The 25,176-nt window shown below is 38.1% G+C and overlaps 1 protein-coding gene across 1 annotated transcript in view; it reads right to left on the reverse strand.

The window, feature by feature from the left end:
- Window positions 1-23,354, reverse strand: part of LOC122815447 (protein FAM107B-like) — a 766,954-nt gene extending 743,600 nt beyond the window's left edge. Inside the window, exon 1 of the mRNA XM_044087947.1 lies at window positions 22,871-23,354. Within this exon, the coding sequence (XP_043943882.1) occupies window positions 22,871-22,889 (19 nt within the window). The 5' untranslated portion in view covers window positions 22,890-23,354. The remainder of the gene's footprint in view (window positions 1-22,870) is intronic.
- Between the last annotated feature and the right edge of the window lie 1,822 nt (window positions 23,355-25,176).

Raw genomic sequence — 25,176 nt, forward strand, 5'->3', positions numbered from 1 at the left:
TATAGAGCAATAACTATAGCTTACATTAATACTGTAGTTCACGCTTTTTATTAACAGCTCATATATATAAATAAATAATGCAGATAGTAACTATATATGTAAGCCTATATGTGCTTAAATAACATATGTATTGTAAAAGCACAGCATGGTTAAATAAGCATATACAATTATTCCTGTAAGAATGCTATTTGCCAAAACATTTACAATTGTTACAGCACTCCCAATGTTTTTAATCATAGACCTGAAACAATAACCTTAGGTGGACATTGCAGGGAAGTAGATTTCTCTAACTTAATGCAGGGACCTTGGATGTAGTAAATATGTGGGAGCGTTAAGAAAAGTAAAGACTCAAGCATTAAAAATACTACATTAAATGACCACTCATATGGGGCATCTGATTTAATTTGTGCAGCTTTTACATCAATGTTTAAGACTTAAGAACACCCTTCAAGTAATGTACTGTAAAAACAAATTCACTTAGTAATACTTAAAGTCAGTATGTCTAATGGTACACTAATTAATTGAGGACGAACCTGAATTCTAATGTAGAAGCTGTAGGTGTAGATATTTAGCTAAGGCAAAGCTCAAGTTTAGAGTTAGCCTCTCCGTTCATGTTTTCTTTTATTGTTATCTATATTGGCTAGTTGCGGTGCAGTCCTAGTGATCTCACATATACCGCTTATCCTTGTTGAAATTTACAAATACTACTTGTGTAAAAATCAGCCACGTTTGTACGTTTCACATTAAATTAGCTAGTAGAGGTGCGGTTAGTGATTACCATAAGCACCTATTACTCTAGATGCAATCTTAAATGTAGGCAAGTACGTCTCCTCATTTATTTCTTAGTCTGCTTTTAAACTATATTGGCTAGAATATTCCATTATGGCTTTCCAGGCACTCTGCTAATCTGTGGTGAAGATGTAAGAGCGAGCCAAATTATGACTTCGCACTGGTATCCCAGCCCCAATACCGCTCTGCTATTGCTTTCTCTAAATGTACGTGGAAGTTACAGCAAATTGGTCTTATTGTGAAGACAACAATACAGAGACCAGATTTAGTAAGATGCTGTTTAAATAAGGTTCTTACATTTAGAGCAGCGTGAGTTAGGGAAACAATAATAGTGTGGAAAACAGCTGTGGCTGAGCACAATTGTACAAACTCTACGTGTACCTTAAGGTAGTACCATATCAGATATACTGAATATAGTGGGGTGTCTTAAAAAAGGTGGAAATTACGACAAGTTCCTTTAAATGATAGAAACAAAATTGAAGAGAAAGTGTAATAAAGTACTTCCTAATGGAGTTCTTAGAGGTAGAGCACCATAGGTTTAGAAGCTATTTAGTTCTTTCAAGTTCCTTAGGTGAGGCTGGTCACTAAGGACTCTCCATGTGGATGGCGCAGTTTGAGAAGCCTAGGTTTAGATTATTCTTAAAATGAGATGTGAAATGCTCTTTACACGGCTTCTCAGTGCCACGTTAGCAGGATTGCATATTGGTCAAATTTATGTAAACTACAGCAACCAGATAATATTGCTTTGCTTAAGAAACATAGAAGTCTCTTAGCGTACGCACCAAAAGTTCTACAGAAGCTCACTTTGAAGTACAGTAATTCTACACTGCTAAGGCTAGCACTCTAACACACTGAAGAATAAATGTGCACCATTAATGGGAGATAACTTTTTACTACATGCCCTTGAGAGGTAGTTTTTAGGTAAGTATTCATATATGAATCTACACCAAAAGAAAAATTAAACATACGTTACCATGAAAGCCTCACTTCCTTCTTAAACAATACATACTACTCAACAATAAGGCAATAGGTCAGTACTTACATTAGCTAGGACGCTGGGCCAGGAATACACAGCAGCTGGGGGCAGTTCTATAAAGGAAATGGCAGCCTAGGACAGCATGTATTTACTGGAAAAGTGGAGGATGTGAGGTAGGAGGGTGGGGGAAGGAGAGATGGGAAAAGAGGAGGATGTGAGGTAGGATGGTGGGGGAAGGAGAGATGAGGGCTGAGAACTAGGAGGGGCTAGTGCTACTAGAAACTGGATAGGCTGATAGACGTATAGGTAAAATACCAATGTGTAGAAGTATGATGTGAAGACGGGCGGAGAGAGGGGACAGTGAAGTAATGATGAGTCAAAGTCTTAGCTAGGTGGGGAAAGGGGAGGAGATGGTATAGGTTAAATAGGGAGAGAGACAAGAGAGGTAAGGAGCTGAAAAGAACAAATCAGTTGAAGCAGGGATTACAGTAGGCAGATACCCTAAATACTGGAATAAAGTTAAAAAAAGAGTTAATAGAGCTATTAATAAATATTATATAAATATAATATATATATATATATATATATATATATATATATATATATATATATAAAAAATATATTAAAGTTAATAGAGCTATTTGGAGGGTGTGTGAGAGCTAACCATAAAAAGAAATAGATGTTATGGGCTACAGTTTATTAGCAAGTCTGTGGATAAACAGTATATAGCAAAGGTGTAGTACAGGTCAGGAGAAGGCTTCAAGGCCTGGAAGGGACAAGTCTGTCACCTGGTGGCCCAAATTAATTTATTGTAAGCAGGGTAAAAAAGGAGGGAGTTTAGGTTCCTAATGCAAGAAAAGGAGTAGTGGTTCCGAGTGTCTTTAAATGGTGGAAAAAGTAGATTAGACTGGTTACAGAGTGGGGAGGGAGTAAAGCTGCTGGTTTTCCTGGCTAGCACTTTATAACCACCTAGATCTAATAATAAGTTATAGGCTATACTGGCCGTGATAGTTTAGACATACTTTCATGCTCCCTTTACTGAGAAAGTACAGGGATAAGTTGCTCAACTGTGGAGACTGAAGGGAGTTTGGACAGGGTCCTTGTTCTTCAGTTTGTTAGTTTGGATGTACATTTCCAAAAAGGAGAATAATGTATGAGGACCAAGTTATGTTTACCTTATATTCTACTTAAATGTCAAGCTGGGGCATTTCAAAAGTTAGCACACACCTCAACTTCTATGCAAAACAGCTCTGGACAAACAAAACATAATGGGGGGCCAAAATCAGGGACACATTTTACATATTACTCAAAAACTTAGAAAGTTGATGGAATAATGGGTTTTACAATAGCATGCATTTTTTTTGAAAGATATGAAGTCAGAAATTCAAAATGTCTGTCATCATTTAGTGACTTCAGCCAACAATGACTTGCCAGAAATTCACAAATGTTATAAGGAACAGAACAAAATTAGGAGACGCAACTCATGACAGTCTGCGGAAATCTAGATTGTTTACAGGTATGAAGGGAGATAAACCAGCCTCAGGAATGGATACAACAGGTTAGTGGGTTGTGGTTCCAGTTTATGTTCTTTTGCCATATAGAAACAAATCTGATCTGATCTGGCTGTCATTTTTGCAAGACATATGACTGGGGGAATCAAATATGAAATTAAAAGAGCAAGAAGATAGATCTACTGCCAGCAAATATTCATGTTAAGTATTCTGTCCTGTACTCTATTACAAGCTTGTGCTTTCGGGCTAAATGTAAAGGTCTGTTACAGTAACAGTACACTGTAGATAAAAAAATCACTAGATTTAAAGTACAAGCAAATACTTTCTTATCATGAAAACCAATAGGGGAAATCCTCTTACTTATTATTTTGTGACATCCTATACTTTGGAGTATTATATTGATGAAGTATTTGAACTGCTTTTAAAATAGCACTAATGAAGAGTCAGGGGCCTTCCCACTTAACAAGGGAAGCACCCACTAAAATGCTAGCAATCATTTGATTGATCAGAGTTCTGAAGTTCCACATCTCTTTAAATTACAATTAAAGAATAAACATCTACTTGAGGCCTGTATTTATTTATTTTCTTGTGTGTCAAATGGGAACATGAGCTGATCCTTCACAGATTATTTTCAGCTATGACCTATGCCACCAAGGGCAAGGGTTAAAAAAACAAAATCATACTTTTAGAAGGAAACTGGGGAAAAAAAAGACAGGAAGAGTATACAGACTTCGAGAGTAACTACAGGTCAGTGCTATATCCTGGACTGCCCAATATGTTCTGAGGGCTTTTATCAGTCTGCTTAAAGCGTCATATATTTCATTGATCTACCTACATAAAACTAAGTGTAGTATTAATGCACTAGTTTTACACATTTATTCCCTTAACGTGCCATAAGCATGCTACATGGACTACCATACAAAGGAAGAGCATAGTTCCCACTTTCACGTCTATCTACATTTATTCTTTTTCATCCTCCACCTTCGCTATTTGATGTCCATTATAACATTTGTGTCTATTTCTTTCTTTCTGACATATCTGCATTCTATCATGACAATTTCCAATTTCTTATCAGTGATATGCATGTATTTTATATGCATACAGTTGCTTCACTAAAGCATATTTCTAGGACATTGTTTAATCCTGACATATTCCATTTACTCCGAGTGGATGAATCCTAGCTTTTGATAGTTTGCTTTGTCCACCCACATTAATTTTTTGTTCTATTTTTACTTTATAATCTACTGTAATGTCCCAAGTCATGCCTATAAAATAACCACTTTTGTGAAGCAAGGGCTTTCCTAGTGAAGGCTATCATTTGACTCCCCCCCTTTTCTTAGGCTATCATTTGACTCCCCTTCATTACTTGCTTTAAGACAGCTGTACTAATTCAGAATAGCAGTTATACATAGCTCAGACAACAAATGTTAAGAGGGTTTTAACAAGCCACTTACCACTGGCTAGGGTTTGATTTTATGCTATATTCTTGTAATATGCTATTGTTGCTTTACTTACTTTGCATTGTGCATATACCCTACTGATTTATGCAGCTGTACATCCTTGCATGGTGCCTTTCTCTGTACAGGTTTACTAGATAAGACATTAAACCCATAATACAGAGGCCCTTAATCCCGAGACCAGATACCCGAAAGACGAGAAGACCGGAAGACCAGATGCGCGAAATTTAAAATCACTAAACATACACAGCACACATAAACACACCTTCACACACACACACACTAACCTACACTACATACAAGCTGGGGGGTAAGCCCCCCTGCACCCCCATGTGGGGGGGCTGTTCCCCCCACACCCCCCCATACTTAAATATTCTAACTCCAAGGTCACACTACACAAACACACGAAAACACCACCACACACCTACATTCCCCTCACGCACACACATCACAGTCACAACACACACTTACACACACAAAACCCCCCTAACCAATACACTCAAACATAGATACTTACCTGACCCTTCCACCATCCATTCACAAACCGCAACACCAGAAGCGGCTACTTCAACATCTCCAAACCTCGGGATTTTGAAATTCGCACTTCTGGTCTTATCTTTCGGGTATCTGGTCTCGGGATTATGGACATCGGTATTATGCGTTTTCAGCCTTATGTAGTGAACCCCTCTGTACATATAAGGTTTAAGTTTTATATTTCTACTTCATATTTGCCTACATGACCTGGGTCTTGGTGGAAAATGACCCTCTGACCTGTCAACATATCCAGTTAACAAATGTTAAAAAATAAATACAAATTCTCACTCTCCCTTGCACTACTGCATGACTCAGAGTAAGACACTTAACCAGACAGTGCTCCAGGGTTACCTCTTAAGAGAGACGCATCTCCAGTGCACTTACTAGGTTAAACAACTAAAAAAAAAAGTCTGTTTGTAAGAAGGATATTAGTCATTGTAATCAATAAATGTCAAGGAAGGAAACACAGGGCTGCGTAACTTTACAAACAGAACAGGATGAGATTAGGGGCAAAGCAAGGAATTTTTTTTCCCAAACAGTAATTGTATACAATGGGGGATTTAAGAATATATGCAACAGTAAGGAGACAATTCTGATGAGATGTAGGAAAATTTCTGCTGTAGGATAAATGTCAGTGATTTATATCACAGGCAGGAAACTGTGTAGACTGGAAAGGTCAAGAGGTCCTTTTTTGTTATTATTATCTTTGTTGTATTCAGAAGGAAATACATTTCATTTTGGTTTGTGTAGCAACTAGAATTTGTAAAAAAAAAAAACACAATGTGTAGAATGTTCTTATTTTCATAAATGTGCAATGCTAATGTATTCTGTCTTGTGCAAAGAGTTTCGGCCAGTAGCGTCTGTTACTAATATAACTATCACCCCCCACAGTGGGGTCTCTTTCCTGGGAAGCTGATATATTTCTTGTCCTTGCCAATGCATTCTGTCACATTTGACAGTGATGACTCTTGTCCACCAACTCAGAAAGCACTGCTACATATAAAATGATATGTCCATTGGCATGTAAGTAATAAACATATCACTTGCCTTAGGAAGTATTCTTATCAATTTTAATACAAGTTGGATTATATGTAGTTTGAAGATTTCTGGATTAAAATGGTTATTACTGCTAACCCATACTCTGTCCTAGACACAATGCACTAAAATTCAGTACTCTGTTTCTGAAACTGTTTTTGCATTAATGATTTAAGAAATTCAATAATTTAATTTTGGAGTGAGTGGAAACAAGTACAGGGATTCAGATTCTGTTAGAGGAGTAACAATGTTTATTCTTGTTTTTGTCCACTCACATTCACTCTGATCATGCTATGTATTGCATATCTGACTTAAAGGAGAAGGCAAGTGATGTTTAATTTCACCTTACAACATTGTAATACACGGAGTATGCCAATTGTTGTTGTATCTTTCGGCTTTTCCCAGTTAGGGGTCGCCACAGCGGAACTCCGGTCCGCTAATGATTGGCAGTAGATTTTTACATACCGAGTTGCCAGCCCTGACGCACAACCTTCAACGAAGGTACACCCAATCATGCATGCCTCTACACAGAAGACGCTTTAGCTGAGAATCGAACAGGACGTCTTACTGTGAGGCGACAATGCTACCGCAGCACCACCACCGCACGGAGTATGCTGATTATTCTCTAAAAATCGAGAAAAAAGAAAGCCTTGTTACAGTGAGGTTTGTAATATATACTTTGTTATTAGTAAGGCTCAGCCTGCCACACAGATTCCAGCTACCACATAACAGCATCGGAAACCTACTGACGGCTTTGAAATTTATTAAACACTTCACGTTGTAAGCAATGAATGAAAATGTGGCAAAGTGTCATCCAGCTTTAAAAAGTTTTTGGCAATAACAGATGCAATTTGTTTCTGGCCACCACCATTTGTATGACACCACAAATTGTGCAACATCTTTTAAAGTTATTAGAAACACTTTTGTGTTCCTACACTTTCTTTTTAATTTGCAATAACAGCATAGTGTACAAGACTCCACATCTATTACAAAGAATTCTGATCGCTCTCCAAACTTAGCTATTTGTTTGTTACAGAAATGGGTTCAAGAAATACTACTCAAGTTTCACTTTCAAGATGAATTAACATTGCTTTCAAAGTGACATTTTTAATCCATTCCATAAATACATTAATAAATTTGCTGTAATAATATTTGAAGCACGTTGATTACATACCCCTTTTTGGGAAAAAAATACGACTGTCTTAGTACACAAATATGACCCTAGCTATAACAAGCTGTTAATATCAGGAGTTATATGTGCATCTGACAACATGGTACACCTCCAATAAAATTACTCGGGAAGCTTTAACAGCCACTGAAACATGGCTCCTAACTCACATCTCATGCTCAATCTCAAAAAAGACCAAACTACTACTTTTTTCCCCAAATCCCTCTCATGAAAAAACAAAATTTACAACTCTTCTCTCTTAATAATACAACCATAGAAGTCATTTCTTATAGCAAATTGCTAGGGGTGATAGTAGACGATAATCTTACATTCAATCTGCATATACAAAATTGTGTAAGAAAAACTAGGGATGCTTTACAGAGGTAAAAAAAAAACAAAACACTCTCACTGATGCAATTAAAAACTACACTTGCCACTACTTATCTCCTTCCCACACTTCATTATGGCACACCATTCCTCACCAACTTCCAGGCTTCACAAAAATCAGAACAATCCTATAACAAAGTTGCTAAATTTGCAGTAAATACCCCTTTCAAAACCCACCACTGTATAGCACTAAAAAGCCTAAACTGGTTAGACTTGCCTCATCAACTAACATATACACAGCTTCTTACCACCTATAAAATTATCCAACATAAAACCATTCTACACAGCTATGTTCCCAGCCAGTCACTGTCATCCAGTGACCAAAATCTCCTGCTGTCTACAAACCTATAAAATCTGCTGGGCATTGTCTGTACTTGTCCAAGGTTGCTAAAGCCTGGCACTCCTTACCTGTATCTATCTGGTCAATACCCACTCTCACATCTTTCAAAACCATTCTAACAACTTCCTATCTAAAACCTGGCTCTGTTCTTGTTCAAATTCAGGATAAACTATATCCCTTAATGTGAACAATTACCTTTTAATTCCTTATAACTCCTTAGTCTCCCTTCTTTACTTACTTTGTTATTTCTATTCAAATTCTCTTCCCTGACTTTCTCTCCATATATACCACAAGGCTGTTTTTCCCTTACTTCACACTGCAATTCATGTTTGTATTAGACTAACTTACCTTTAATTTCTCTACACACTGTCTAAAATTTCTCTATATTAGGTGATTGTCATATAACCTGCACCAGTTCTTGACCAATGTTTGTATATTATGTCTACTTTGTTATAATTATTAAAACTGCAGATTTTTTGTTTTCTTTTTGAAGATGGTCTTAAAATGTTCTTTAATAATTTGGAGCTTTTCTCCCCAGGCCTCCCATGAAAATGGGCGTTTACACAGTCAGACTTTTCCAGTAATCAAATGTCAATCCAATAAATAAATAAATAAACTGATGTATAAATCTGGTTATTAGTGAGGCTTCCACTACTGCATAGATGACAGCACTACCCTTTTGGCCACCTTTTGTGCAGGAACAGTAAAGTGAATGACCACTTTTAAAACTGCCAGACATTTTGGATGCCTACACTTTTGTTTTTTAAGGAAGTAATACATTGAAGCAGCTAAAACATACCATGTATTACAAAGAGTATGATCAGGTATTTGAGGTGAAGTTCTTGAATCAATTTCTCCATTCTCATTAATAACTTGCAGTGACTGGCAACGAATCTTAACCCTCTATGTAGGTTAATTTGTTGACCCTAGTTGAAGAGCTATCCTCAGCTGTCTTTGTGGTAATGTACCTCTCAAGACCAACTTGGAATCCTCCAAAACAAGTATTACCCCATAAAGGAATCTAAGCACTAATCTCTCTCTAGGTATTACATGATCAGAAGGGTACTACAGGTGTAAGTGAAGAGGCTCTCTTAACAGCTACTGCCTCTCCCCAGAGGCCTGTCATTCACAATTAACCTTCTTTAAATTGGCACTTAATACTGTTTTTTTTCTGAATGAATATTGCACTTAATACTGTTTGGTTTTTTTTCCGAATAAATGTTGCAGAAAATACATTCACAATGCAAGCATGAAATTCCCTGTTTTGATTTAAAATGTATTTTTACTTAAGATCTGATAAATACAGTTTTACTCATTGCATATATGGCTTCAAAATGACTGATTTGGCTAGCTAATTTTCTGTAATGTCCCTAATATATGTTAAGGCGTGCTCCTACTTTAAGGAACTAATTATAGTCGCCCTCTTAGTTGCAAGATTGTTTTAATTTCTTTGACTACTTTACTGTTATACATGCCGTTATCTCTGTCAGGTGTGTTCATGCATTGGTGCTCTTTCACGTACTTTCTCTGGTTAATGTGCTTTCATTCTTCTGTCTGCTAAGCTAATGCTGTACCTAAAACCTTTACGTTCCCTTTCTGCACAGTACCTCTGTTGTTATTTGCACCTAGACCAGCATTTACCATTTTATCACTCTGAGCGGTCACTTCTTCTGAATGAATTTGGCCATTGTTGTGCACTCAATATGTACTTCTTTAGTCATAAGTTTAACCTGCATGTGGATTTGACTTTTAAGATAGCTGAAGGAACAGGCACTAATACTTCACTGTGAAGCACATTCATGCTGCCACTAGTGTTTTAGTTGGAAAAAAAATGTACAGCCAAAGAAAATTCTGCCACTAGACTAAAAATGTCAAAGTTGAAACAAGTCCATTGATGAAATGTAAAATAAAAAATATATACACACAAAATGAAGCAGGAAACTGACAAAAATAAAGAGCAACATAATGCCACAAAGTGCAGTCCAAAGAATAAGTAATTGAAAAACTGATTTAAATCAGCACAAAAAGGCCACATTGTATCAAAATTATGCAAAGCCCAGGCAACTGACATGAATAAACCAGTTACTTTTTGACTGTTGTAGCAAATTACTAGACTTTGCAGCAAATGAGCTTCAGTTGCTATTATACTTTTGACTACAGTGATCCTTTTGTCATTGCATTTATCCTACAGCTCACTCCAATGCCCACCTTTATTCTTCATGATAATCTAACAGTAAACTGGTAACAATGGCTACAAAAATTCAATGTCTTAGGTGTTGCTTCTAACATAATGAAATATGTAAAAAGAAAAAAAAACGCTACCAGGAATCATGATTTGTGATTCCTGAGTAGCGTTTTTTTTCTTTTTATTTGTTTTATACTATGCTGCTAGTACGTTGTTTTGTTTATAATGAAATATGTAGCTGCTACATTTCTTCACCTTGTTGGAAGATATGCCATAAAGGTATTGAATATATTTAATTTTACTAGAGAGTAACATTCACAGGCTCATAGGAAGTTACTAGGCTAATGGCCCTAGATCCCTTCAAAGCCTAGCCATTCATGCACCAATTTTCCTCACTTATCAATACCCAAGGGCTAGAACATGTTTGGTACAAATTTTATGTAATAAAATACATATTTAAGTAATACTGTCACCTTAAAAGGAATCTGTTGTAAATTGGTCATTTATTTTGACTATACATCAAGGACCAGAAATACCAGTCGATACCTATGTGACTGAACTGAGGCAGAGAACTAAAGACTTGGAGTTTGGAGAGCTACATGTCTCTTTGCTAAGAAATGGACTCGCCTGTGGCAATAAAAAGAGAAGTAACTTTTTTTCAGTGGCTGACCTGACACTATCTAGAACTGCAAATGTATACAGAACAGCAGATTTAACAAGCTTACAAATGAAGGAAAGCTCCAAAACAATGTACAACATACTAGTAAGACATTCTAAAAACATTTTATTGCCAACAGCTGCCATGTTACTCAGTAGTTAAATGAAGGCAAAGATTATCCAATAGAAAACAAAAAAAAAAATGCAAAAAACTGGCTTATATCAAAGGAAAAGGAGGAAAAGGGACAAATGTCTTGCATATATAACTGGTGCAATTAAATGTGATAATTGTTCAGTTAAACAAACCACTCTCTATGAACATCAGCAATAAAACTGGACATAAAGATCTTTAATAGAATGACATAATACAAGAAGTTTAGCGCTTTCATCCTAATAGCATCTTTAGGACTTCATCAGAACCTCATATAAATCAAAATTGTCTACTTAAATAGCAACAGTAAATCGATCATGTGACCCAAAAACAAAAATCTTTAAGGAATATGTAGGCATATGCATATATAACAAAGTAACAAAACAACATGTATATTTTTTTGCATACACGTTCACAAAAGTAAACCTCATAAACTAAAAACAAAATACATAATGTAAACATGGTAATAAATTATGTAATTATTTAAAACTTATCTGAAAAAACACACTACGATTGCATATTTAAAGCCCTCATTTTCAAAACTGGAATAAGTGAAATATGTTTATTAAGCCATGGGGGGGGGGGGGGGGTTGGACACCTCTAACTTTAGCTGCCACCATAATTCTCTACCATCTAGTAGGGTTTCCCGATCCCCTCCTCAGTCATTGAGTGTTAACCATTCTAAAATTCTGAATCGGAATTTGTTAAACAAATTAAATTGTAAGGTGTGCTTGAACAGGGAGCTGTTGGAGTTGTTTTTCAAAATGTTGTAATCATGTTCATAAATACATTTTCGTAAAGTCTGCTCAGTTTTCCCTATATAAAATCCTCTGCATCCTGAACATAATGCAACATATACCACTGCTTTAGTTAAACAATTACCTCTAGCTAAATTAATTCTTTGATCAGCAAGATTTAGAACATCTTTATTAAGAATACATGTGCACTGGTTACATGTTCCACACTTATAGATGCCTTGTTTATCTCTATGTTTTGTGGTAGGTCACTTTGCACTGTGACATCTGACTTCTCAAAACTATTTGGCTTGGCCTGCCTGGAGACCAATGTTCATACAATTTAGAGTGGGTGACCAATCTATATAAATAATCATATAAAACCCAGATAAATACCTTCTTCTTCCTGGATTGTAGAATATCACAGAGTGCTAGCTTAGGCTGCTTATTATTCATGGCCTGCATGCCTTCTCTGAGATATCTGTTAAGGGAAAGGGGTTTAGCATTTCATAGTTATGCTGATGACACCGAGATCTATATCTCCTTTTCTAATAATGATATAGCAAATGTGTCCACCCTGGCTAATGATCTAAAAGCCATAATCTTATGGCCAATTTTAAAGCCATTGAAACTCAACAACTGCAAAACTGAGGCCTTCGCAGTATACCCAGCCTTAAGAGACTCCTCTGCCCCCTCCCCCATTGACAAACTGAATTATGCATTGTGACCACAACTCTGAGTTTGTTATGCAAAACCTCAGTGTCACTCTATACTCCAGGCTAACACTTGCAGACCAAGTGTCAGCCATAATAAAGTTGTCATGTTTCCATCTGTGTAACATATCAGGGATTAAGCACCTGTTACCCCAAGCTTTCAGCTGTTATTCTTGCCATGGTCTCCTCAGTTCTGGACTACTGCATCACCCTACACATATGACTTCCTAACACAGAGATGGACTGGTTACAGATGATGCAGAACTAGGCTGAAAGGCTACTTACAGGTCCAAGTACATTCACATTCTCTCAATGTTCTGCCTTGATTTCCTCTCTCATTTCAGAAACCTTCCAATCCCTTTCTTAAAGCAATTTAAAACTGCACCTGCCACTCCATCCTAGCCTCCATACATCCCTTCATTCCACTTCTAACTATCACAGCCAATGACCTTCACCCTCTGCTTGAGCAGATTAAACTTGATAACCCCCAGGGACAGGCCACCATCACTCATGGTTTATCTATCACTGTAGAGACAAACATTATAACCCCATTAAAACTCATCTACAGTCTGTGTGTTATACTTAATATTATGTGCCGAATATCTCAAAAAATCGCCATTGTAAAATGTCTCACCAAGAAACCCAGTCCCTCCAATCCAGACATCTGGCCCATTTCTATTCTCTCTACCCTTGGGAAGATTCTGGAAAAATTACTTTACTTACAACTCACTCAGTACATTAACCAATACCACCACCTCTCTCAAAAGCAGAATAGCATTTAGTCTGGCCTCAATACATTCATCAGCTACCTGGACACTCTGTGACAAAATTCTCTTGGAAATGACAAAGGCTTAATTACTAGAGCCATTTTTTTTTACTTCATCAGAGCCCTTGATCATTTGGTTTTCCTAGACCATCTCACTGATATAGGCATTAGTGATGACACACTGCCTTGGTGTAAAAACTCTCTCTCTAGCTACCACTTTTCAGTAAATTTCAATTCTTCAACCTCCGCTCATCAGTCCCTCCACAGAAAGGTGTCTCCAAGGATCTTTTCTGGTACATCATCGTTTTTCTAGCTACATTAACAAACTTTTTTCTTTTGACTTGCACCATTTTTCTCTCTCTCGCTTTATGCTGATAACCTGGTCTTATTCCACTTCAACCCCACTGTCTCTTCTCTGAACTTGAACTTCAGGACGATTTTCATGCCCTTATTCAATAGATCAGTGATTAACAATTGTTGCTAAACTCCACTAAAACAACAAAAAATGCTTTTTTGGCACTAGGAAAAAGGTCACTTCTATCTCAAGGCCTCTAAAAACTCTTGACCATTTTAATAACACTATTAAAAATATTACTTCATTCAGATACCTAGGAATTTGGTTGAATGCCTTCCTAAATTTTCATCTCCACCTGGACTTCACACACAAAACAACCAACATTCTCCTAGTCTGGGGCTAATAGGATTTCCACTTTTCTACCTTGACCCTACAGCAATACCATAGGTAAAGGTACCTTACTGGTTCAGTTAGAACATTGTCTCCAGTTGCTGCAGCCTTTAAAAGAAATGTATCCACCATTCAGACCATCTCAAATGCCACTTGCAGATTCAAACTCTCCCCAAGAAATGACCACCACTGTAAAACCACTGAAAAATCTAACCAGATACCCGTGAAACAGTGTGATAAGTTTAAATAGTTTAGAGGCAAATAAAAAGTCATCAAGAATGACACCTTCCCCAAATAGCTTCCAGACTATTTAGAGATGCACCAACATACAATCTTAGAAATCGTAAAATTTCACACCCCCACAACCTTAGCTTCACTGCACAGACCATGGCTTCTCAGTACTTGGTCCAAAACTATGGGAATCTTGCCTTTGTTCCTCTTACCATTTTCTGATCAGAAATAAAAGCATATTTCAAGACTCTGGAAAATGCAACTGCTCTCTCCCTCTGGTCACATAACTTGACTGTTTCATATCCTTCTACTCTCTATGTACCTCGCACTGAGTGTACCTTTGATTATGATTTTTTTTTTTGCATGCCTTCTCAGATTTCCACTCTGTATATAATGCATGCTTATATACAGAGTGAATAACAAAACACATTATAGCACCATTTATCTATTGCATTTATATTATCAAGAAAACTATGATATTCAGTTTGTATATAATGCATGTATATATATTGCATTCTGTCATATATAATGCCATGCATCTATTGTGTTTACCTCCAAGCTGGTAATGAAAGAAGTTCAGTGGAGATCAGTGCTCTCATGTTACTAGCAAATTACACCTGCTCTGCACAGCCTGCAGTAGCTTCTTGTTTACTATATGTTCATCATCTTCACCTCCCCTTTTTCCCCATTTTCTACATGGGGGTGTCGTGTTAACTCTCGCCATCTCTCTGGATTCAGTACCACACTCCTGCCTTCTTCAACACTCATGCCTGACTGTCGCAGATGTTCTCTCACACAATCCATCCACCTCTTTGCTGGATGCCTTTGTTTTCCTCTTACCTTACCAGATTTGCCTTCTGCTTTTCTGCCTATGTACCCCAACCACTGTAATCTGTTCTTTGATCCTTTCTGCAATTGGAACTACTTATGTCCTCATTTCTTCATCCGTCTCACACTGTACATCCTACCACCCTTCTCAGGCACTTAATTTCCATTACCTCTAGCTTTCTCATCTGCTCTACTTTTACTGCCCAGGTTTCTGTACCATATAGTAGTACTGGTCACACCACTGTTTTGTACACCTTACTTTTCAGATTCTATGGCATTCTTATGTCATACACTACACCTGACACTCTGTGCCAGTTGGCTGTAACCCCTCTGATTCTAGCTTTGGCCTCTTCATTCAGACTTTCCTTCACCTCAACCACCCTTCCCAAATACTTGAAGCTATTAACCTGTATTAACCTGTTCCACTGCCTTCCCTTCTAATTCAGTTCTCAGATTCTTCTGGAATCCCCAATTTGCTGCCATTACCACAGTTTTATCTGCACTAAGTTTCATCCCATGTGCCTTCAGTTTTGCATTCTATTTCCCCTATCCTTTGCTGAAGTTCTTGGTCAGAGTCTGCCTGTAATGCCACATCATCTGTATACAGCAGCTTTGTTGATCTGTCCCCTCCAACCTGTTTGCTAATGTAGTCCATCACCAGTATGAACAGCAGTGGCCTCAGAGCTGAACCCTGATGCACACCCACTCCCGCTGAGAACCCCTTTGTGAGGCTGAATACTGTTTGTACTCGAGTCTTTGGGTCCTAGTACATAGCCTGTCTAATTCTACCAATGTTTCTGTTTGAACCACCGCATTACTACCCAAATCAGCTTTTTTGGGACCTTGTCATATGTTTTCCCAAGTCTAGGAATGCCAATTAGACTCTTTCCTCATTTTTAGCATCTTCTCAACTATCTGTCTCACTGTGAACATCAGGTCAGTTGTGCTGCTTCCTGATCTGAATCCAAACTGCTCATCTCCCATCTTACTTTCTACTACTCTGTCTATCAATCACCACTCCAGAACTTTCATGCAATGTGACATGCGTTTGATACCTCTGTACTGACCACAGTTGTGGATGTCCCAGTTTGTTCTTACATACTGGCACAAGTATGCTCATTTTCCAGTCATCCGGGATACGTTTCTCTCTCCACAGTGCCAAGAGTACCCTCAGGAGCCATTTCTCCCCTATCTGACCCAGCATCTTTATCATACTTGCATGTGACCTGTGACCTCATCTGAACGTGTCGATTTCCATGACTTCATTTTCCTAAGTGATATTCTTACGCTCCTCTTCTTTTCTCATCATAGGCTGTTTCTAGGGCAGTACAGTTTCTGTGGGGTTTTCTTCATTCAGAAGTTGCTAGAAGTACTCCTTCCATCTGCCTTTGATGTCCTGTGGACTGGTGAACAGATTGTTGCTGGCATCCCTTATGAAGTGTATCGGACTACTTTCTTTATCTTTCTGTCTTTGTCTTGAAACCGGATACAGTTTCTTTGTGCCACCCACCTACTGAGCCACTTTCCAGAAGCTGTTACAGTGCCTCAATATGCCCCGTTTGCTATTGCAACTCCTTTCTTAGCCGACCAGTTTCCTTCCTAGCGTGGTCCATCTTTTCTATCTCCTACTTTTTCTTGCACTCTCTTTCTCTGGATGACGTCCTAGACTTCTGCATTCCACCACTAGCTTTCCTTGTGTACTTTATTTCCATATCAGGCTGGCCACATATCTGTTTTGAGGTGCTGCCATTCTTCTTCACCTCCACCTATTTCCTCCCCTGCATAGGGTGCTAGAGCCCTGAGTAATTCCTTGGACTGTTGTACTTTCTCTCCAGTCAACGTCCAGGTCTTCAGTCTGGTCTCTATTGACCCTAGAGCTTTCTCAGAGTATTTCCTGCAGCTGATTGTGGCAACCAGTGGTTTATGCTGTGGACCAATTATTTCACTGGGGATAATTTTGCAGTCACTGATCCTCCTAGTAAAGAAAGGGCACAGGGGTAGAAAGTTCATCCGAGTTGCATGTTGGCAACTCTTGTATGCGATTTTGTGACTCTCTCTCTTTCTGGACTACATGTTGGCTACTATCAACCCATTTGCCAGAAAGAAGTCTAGAATGGCTTCTCCTCCTTTTTTTCCTATTGCCCCACCCATGTGGACCCAGGCAGTCCTCATATTCTTTTCTGTATGTTCCAATATATGTGTTCAAGTCACCCATTATCAACACCAATTCATGTTGTCCTGCTTTATCTAGTAGGTCATGCAACTTCTGTGTGAATGCACTCTTCTCCTCACTATCCATGTTGAGTGGCATAGGCTAGGATTATGAATACTGCTCTATCTTTACACTGGAGTCTGATGATATCCATCACTGCCTTCTGAAGCCTCTTTCTCACCACAATTCCCATACCATTTCTAGGCTGGATCCCAAGTCAAGTGTCTTGGCTAAGGATGCTAAGGATGTCCAGCCTCCTCTGTAACATCATGTAATCCATTTCCAAGCTCTGTCCTGTCAGTGAACATACACTGAGTGTAGCAATTTTTAGTTCATGTTTGGCAAGTTGAGTGGTTTTATGTCCAGCTTTTGCTCAACAGAGCTATCCCAGGTCTGCTGGGCTTTATGGTGGGTACATACTGGCCAATAGGGGCACATACATCCCTCTCCCCATTAGCATGGGTCCCTGGCATAGATCGGAGTAGGCCAGATCCTCAACCCAATTAAAAGATATATGCCAATGCCCATTTGGTGACATTAGTCAACATGACCAAATCTCCTAGAGCCATATTTTACACCATCACGAAGCAAGCAGTCTGTGATTCATGTTCTCCTATCTTGAGGATACTGTGCACCACAGTAAATGCCCAGTTTTGTATATACAACTCTTCCCCTTATGAGGGTACCATGTAGAGTCTGTGTTACTCCCACATCTTCAGTCATTGGTGAGTTTGAGATGGAGGCACTCAGCATGTTTTTCAGATGTGGGAAGAACCCCACAGAGAGAATATGCAAACACTAAATGTCAAACAGGCATTGGCCGTAGATTAAGATCGAGCCTTGTACATCGGAGACAAAGGCCTTAACCGTTATTCCAACTGGTCTCTCTTCATAAACATTATAATTTCTTTGTGTTAATTTACTTGTATATTCATGACCTGTGCCCCTGTTATCTGCAGGAGTTTTCAGTGCCCTACAGCCCTACCTGAGTTTTGTGGTCAGCCTCTTAGGGGATATTGGCAGTTCCACCAATGTTTCCTGAAATCTTTTGGTGGTGTTCTTCTGTTATTGGACCCCTCACCTGTAGACTCTGCTGCCACAGTGGCTCTAGACGTGCCTGTCACTGGCTGGCCTCAGGAAGACACTTAAAACATGCTTATTTTATATGATACATTTGATGGGGTGGAATGAAATTTGCCTATTAATCAACATTCTGTATAGTAAAATATTTGTAAATGTCTTTTGGAGCTTTACCTAACTGATATTTACTGGTGTTTTGGGTGAAAATGTCAAAATAAGTATAATAAGTTAAATACCTTATTGCATTTGATGGGAGGCAATGTACAATTTCTTTCATTTGCATGGGGCCAGAGTATTGCACGAGCCAGTAATTAGTAAACTCAATGAACATTTTGTACCAAAAAGAAATATAATGCATGAAAAGGTATGTTTACACAGATGTGTACAAACTAAGGGTGACTGTTTTAAAGCTTTTGTAAGATGCTTGTAGTAAATGGCTGAAAATTGTGGGTTTAAAGGTAAAATGTCAGTGAATAGTCAGAAGTCCTTGGAGAAAATTGCTGATGACATGCATCAGTTTGAAGGCAAATACTACCTCACAGCTATAAACTGAAACTCTCATAGACTAGAAATAATACAAAGTATGACCAGCCAACAAATAACCAGATTCAAAGCTATGTTCTTTAGATATTGAGCACCAACTAAATTGGATACAGACAATAGTACACAGCTCATGTCAAATGAGTTTCAATAGTTTAACAACTATGGTTTTACCCACACTATATCAAATCCTTACTATCCACAGTCTAGTAATAAAGCTGAGAGAACAGATCAAACAGCCAAAAACATTACAACTAGCTCCTTACAGAGCTCTCATGCCATATTGAGCTGCTTTCCATATTGCCACATGAATTCCGATGGTCTGGATGGTGCACTCATCCAGTGTAAGATAACCTGACAAGCTCTTCCTTTTTGATTGTTAATGTACCTCTTCTTACTAGCGGTCAGCTGTTTTTAGTAATGGCTCAAGTACTGGCATGCATAATGAAGGATTTACACATGGCTGGTGTCGTCTGATCAGAATGGGCAGATCATGAGTAATCAAACAAAGTTAACCAAGGTTAAAGCCTGTATGACCCACAACCGAAAGAGAGTTATTGCTATTATACAATGACATTATTTAAGGAAGAAGTTTCTTACCTCTTTAAACTGTCATTGTATGTTTGTAGCTCAGTTTTCTTCATTTTTTTCTAGGCTAACAGATGTCTTAACTGATGCACAGCATGTTCACAAGGGTTGTATATGGCAACACTAGCACAGTATAATCAGTAAAACTCAAGCAGCCAAGCAGTAGACCCTATAAAAGCAACAGAAACCAAAACACTCCCCTTACAACTGAATGGGCATTTCTGTTAACCAGGGAGGTTTCCTTTATTTTCTCAGGGTGTATTCCTTGACTGCTTGTGTTTTACATCTGTATTGTACGACTCTGTTATAGCCAGACTTATTCCTCTAGGTAATATTTGATTTACAATGGGCATGCTGCTTTCTCTGTCCAGTCAAGATGCAAGTATTTGAATATAAATGAGATTTAATTATATAATTTGCAGAATTTACAAGCAACTGGTCCTTCTATTCTTCTTAAATGCAGTCATTGTGATGTGCTTTTTGTTTGCACACAGAACTCCAGACATTTATGGATTGTACCAGTGATTGTCAAACTTTAAGGAAAAAATGCATTATTTTATCCTTTGGGAAGTCATCTACCCCAGGGAACTACCACATTGACAACATGCCCTTAAGAGTTGACCCAGTTGTTCAGGATTTGAGAACTTATATGGACAAAGACCTAACTTTTGAACAACATGTGTCCATTGTTGTAAGAAAGTCCTTCTATATTTCACAGTTTATAAACAAAGGGATTGTGTCTACATCCAAGGATGTCATTGCCCCTTCACTCAGCCCTCATTAGGCCAGTCATTGAACATAATGCCCCCTTTGACATGTATCTGTCCAGACATATGCAAAAACTGGAATACACTGAGTGATACCTTACTAAAAGGATACAAGGCCTAAACTAAATGTCCTACATGGACTGGCCCAAAGCTCAGTCACTACTAAGTATCCTACAGACTGCAAAGAGGTGACCTGCGTCTGGCATACAAGGCATCCTCTGACCCAATACTGACATATTTACTGCACATCAGCAAGTCAAGTGGCATCCTAAACCTCTTCTGCAACATCAGCAGAATGGTTTGGAGGGACATGTATACAGAGGGCACTGCAGCTATGGAACAGACTCCCCATCCACATATAACAAAGTTAATTCCTATCCCTATTCAAATGTAACTTGGATCTATGGATGGGAAACAGAAAATGTACTTCAGTACTGCTCCCTATACTACTAATGGACAGAGGCAGCTACTAAATGCTTTATTCTATACACAGGCCCCCTCAAATTATCTGTGGTATGATCCCAATTATTCTCATTAGAGGTAATATACAATTATCGACCTTAGCATGGGTAAGACCAGTCTCTAACCAAATGGGATAGGTTAATTTGAGCACTAAAAGGGAAACTGGCTAAGCTTAAAAATGGGCCACAAGGCCAACTAGTACTTACCTATGAACCTATAAGGATATTGAAGTGTGCAGTACCAGTATTGGTTCAGCTTACACATTACTGCCAAATATCCATCTAGGTTGGTACTGGTGCACATTTATATTTGTTTTTTGGGTACACAAATGAAAAGGAATGGATCAATTATTTTTTGTACAGTTAGATTGCTTTGGAAACCATTTAGACACAAACACTATTCTTTGTACTTCTACTTTGGTTTACAATATTTATGAATCAAACTTCAGTGATGGACTTGTGTCCTGTCTTGGACTTTTTCTTTGCCTGATACCCTTTGCTTGCTTATATATGCTCTGGCTCCCTTGCGACCCTGAAGAGAATAAAGAGGATATCGTAAAAATCAAAGAATTTATCAAGCTTGTAGGATCTCTGCTGCTAGTACATTGCTGAATGTAGTTAAATTGATTCTGATTTTCTAAATTAAAAAAAAAAAAAAAAAACAGTAAAAATTCTAAAATCAGCATTCATAATTTTTTTTTTTGGGGGGGGGGGTCAACTGACACACATTCATTGTGGGAAGGTTCTCTTGTTCCAAAAAATTGCTGGAACAATTAACTGAGAAACCAGTGAAAACATATTGTGAGTTTATGTTCCCACTATTGATCCTGAATGATTTTCCTGACTACTACTGCCACCAAGTTGTTCCTCTCATGTGCCCTCTGGAGGGTGACAGCTTAGTTTTAGAGTCCAATGACTGTCTTAATTGCAGCAGTAGTATTAATACTTAATATTTACTAGACAGTCTACCATATATTAAAAAATGTGAAGTGACTCTTCATTTGGGTGTTATTTACCTATTAGTCCCTTTCCTAGCTTTTCAGAGCGTTAACTTAGGAGGAAGGGGCCCTGACACCTAAAAGTTTTATAAAAAAAATTGTGATACTGTCAAGTGAAACTTTAATATGTAATAAGCTGACAAAAAAAGTACTCTATGCACAACAGATGTGATACCGAGTTATTTACAAAGATTCAGGGTATGGCCTATTCTATAAGCAGGCATGTTTTTTACGAGAAGTGCTGTTCTTCTAGGTGTCTAAGAAATGTGGCATTATACCTATCGACTATAAAAAAAAAACTGTCAGTTTTAACTTCTACATATACAAATGTGGTCTGCAATCCCCATCTGGAGCAGCAGCAATTAATCTTATTTTGATTACAGTATTCTGAAATATGACTATAATACTGAAATATTTATCTGAAGTCCAGTAATATACAGGGATTAAAAGGGTTTGGAAAAAAATCTGTCAGATGCACCACAAAGAATCTGACATTGTATGTTTATTGAGGCTTACTGCCCCTTACACCCTGGTCTGATTCAATTTTCTCTACCAAAGCACACAGATCTTTATTAGATTGCATCTCCAGCAAATCTTCTGGCCTGCCTTGAACAGTATGCACTACAGTATCATTTAATTGTACACCTTCAGTTTCTTAAAAGTCAGGTCTCACAGTACAACCTAGCCAAAATTAACTTTTCTTGTGATATTTGGTACACACAGAATTATACAGCTGTTCTGTAAAAGCCACTTCCACATATATATTACAAATTCTGAATGTATTGTTTTAACTTTTATAACCACTTTTCTCCAAATGAATAACAGACTTTTGGCTGGCCAATATTTATTACATATCTTAAACCCTCCTCAGCCTCCCAAAAATTATATTTGGCAAACTGAGCAATATTTTTCCTTTCATGTCTCATAACTTGCCCAACACTTCATAGTTTAGAATCCATATTTACCTTTATCCTAATCAAATCTCCCACTTGGGTTACAGCATCCATTTAAAGTCAACAGCTAAACTTGAAAGTCATATCTAGGCACTGTTTTTTACAGTTAAGAGCTTGTACTAACCTTTGTAATGTCTCCTCATTTTCAGAACTGAGTCAGCAAAAATCAAGGCCCTGAAATCCTTCACTTCAAATCCCAAAAGAAATAAGATTCTCTCCTTCACACAGTAATGTTCCAAAGTAAAGTTGCTGTTTTGTTGTTAAGTGGAGCTATTTTACCAATTTCAAAGATGCTCAGTTTCTCATAGAAAATTCCCTTCTACACATGTATAGTTAAAAGCCTTCCTGCAACACCTTCTTTACTGCAGGATGCACCGCTTCTGACCTCTGGTGTCCAGTGGCCCAGACAGATTCCACTACAGCCAGAGCTTCTTTGGGCCTACTCATGCAGTACTCGCAAACCTTCTCTTGAGTCTCTTCAAAACTTTAGCAGCCACATTTGTCAAATATATGTCAATACAACTATATCAAGATAAACAGATCAAAGATACTAGACATAAGAAATTTCACCAAGAAGCTCTACTGCAAGCTAACACTGACTTAGTATCTATCACATGATTAGCTATACTCAGTAGCATTAGCTCCCTTAAAGAAACATGTTAGATTCACATTTAATATATTATTTATTTATTTATTGCAGTTGGTTTACCAGGATAGTCCATTGGGCCATAAAGAACCCGTTTTCAATGGAGTCCTGGGGAGAAAAGCTCCAAAAAAAAAACAAAAAACAAAATGTACATTCAACATTTGACAGTGACAATCTAGGTACAGAGAGTTGTTAATACAATGTAGGCAGAATAAAAGTAAAACTAATCAGATATAGAATAGCAGTCATAACAGTTAATACAATGAGAAGAAACATGCTAGTAATAGAAAAAATGAAATATTAATACAGATTAGAGAACAAGCATAGTAGCTAAATAAAGTAGGATATGATATTGAAGGACATTAAGTAGAGTTAGTTATGTGGGGTGGGAGCAAGAGCATTCCCACTGTGATGCTAGGTGTAAGAAAAGAGACTTTTTGAAGGTAGAGTGGTTAGAGGTGGTGCGGATGCTTGGTGGTAGGGAGTTCCAGAGGCAAGCGAGGCTGAAGGAAAGAAGGTTTTTGCCTGGGGGATGAGTAGGTTTATGCACTTCTAGCAGATTTTGATTATTAGACCTTAGAACTCTGTTAGGTAGGTGCATTTTAAAAGCAGAGGAAAGGGAGGGACAGAGGGAGGGGTTTAGAATAAGCTTATGGGCTAGAGTTAGTTGAGTGTAAGTTAGTTGATTAGGAAGTTCTAGCCATTTTAGTTTATGGAGGGAGAGACAGTGGTGAGCGGAAGACCTATGGCTGGTGGCAAATTTTGCAATTTTGTTATAGCAGGAGGTAAGCTGTTTTTTTAACAAGGACTGAATATTGGTTAGTAGTGGGGCGCCATAGAGAAGGGAGGGGATAAGGAAGGAAATCAAGAGAGTGATTTTAGTGGTGGATGTGAGGTAGGCATTCTGTCTATAAAGCATGCCAAGTTTTTGATGCGTTTTTTTGATGTTTGTTTGCAGGTGGGAGTTAAATTTAAGTTGGTTGTCGATTTGGACCCCAAGTAGTTTGGTCTCTGACACTATTTCGAGAGGTGAGTTGTTTTGGCTAGTAATTAAGAATGTATTCATGTCGGGAGGAGTGACTTTGGAAGGAGTGAATAACATTTGTTTGGTCTTGGTAGCATTGAGAGCTAGATGATTGCTTAGCATCCATTGCTCTGTGGAAGAGAAGGCATCTTGAGTAAGTTTTTGTAGTGTAGTGATAGAAGAGGCAGAGCAGATGATAGTTGAATCATCTGCATATTGGATGATGCTAGAGGAAGGGATTGACTTGTGGAAGTCGTTAATAAAAATATTGAAGAGAAGAGGACCAAGTATGGAGCCTTGAGGAACTCCTGTAGGGGTACTAAGGAAAGAGGAAGTGGCTTTTTTCCATTTTACAGCTTGATATCTGTTAGATAGATAACTAGAGAACCAGTTCAAAGAGGAGGAGGATAGGTAGAGTTTGGAGAGTTTAGTTAAGAGCAGGCTGTGTGAGATAGTATCGAAGGCTTTGGAAAGGTCAAGGAGTAAAGTGGAAACAATTTGTCCCGAGTCACGGGCTTTATTTACAATTTCAAGGAAGGAGAGGAGGGCAGTCATAGTGCTATGATTAGGTCTGAAACCATGCTGTGTGGGAGTTATAAGATTGTTGTCTATGAGATGGGGTAGGAGTTGAAGTTGCACACATTTTTCAAGGATTTTTGAAATGAGGGACAGGATGGCTATGGGACGGAAATTAGTAATGTTATTATTGTTACCACCTTTGTGTAGTGGTATAATAAAGGCTTGTTTCCAAATTTGGGGA

The sequence above is a fragment of the Protopterus annectens genome, chromosome 11.part0, assembly GCF_019279795.1.
Source record: "Protopterus annectens isolate FY-2018-M chromosome 11.part0, PAN1.0, whole genome shotgun sequence".
Classification (NCBI taxonomy): domain Eukaryota; kingdom Metazoa; phylum Chordata; order Ceratodontiformes; family Protopteridae; genus Protopterus; species Protopterus annectens.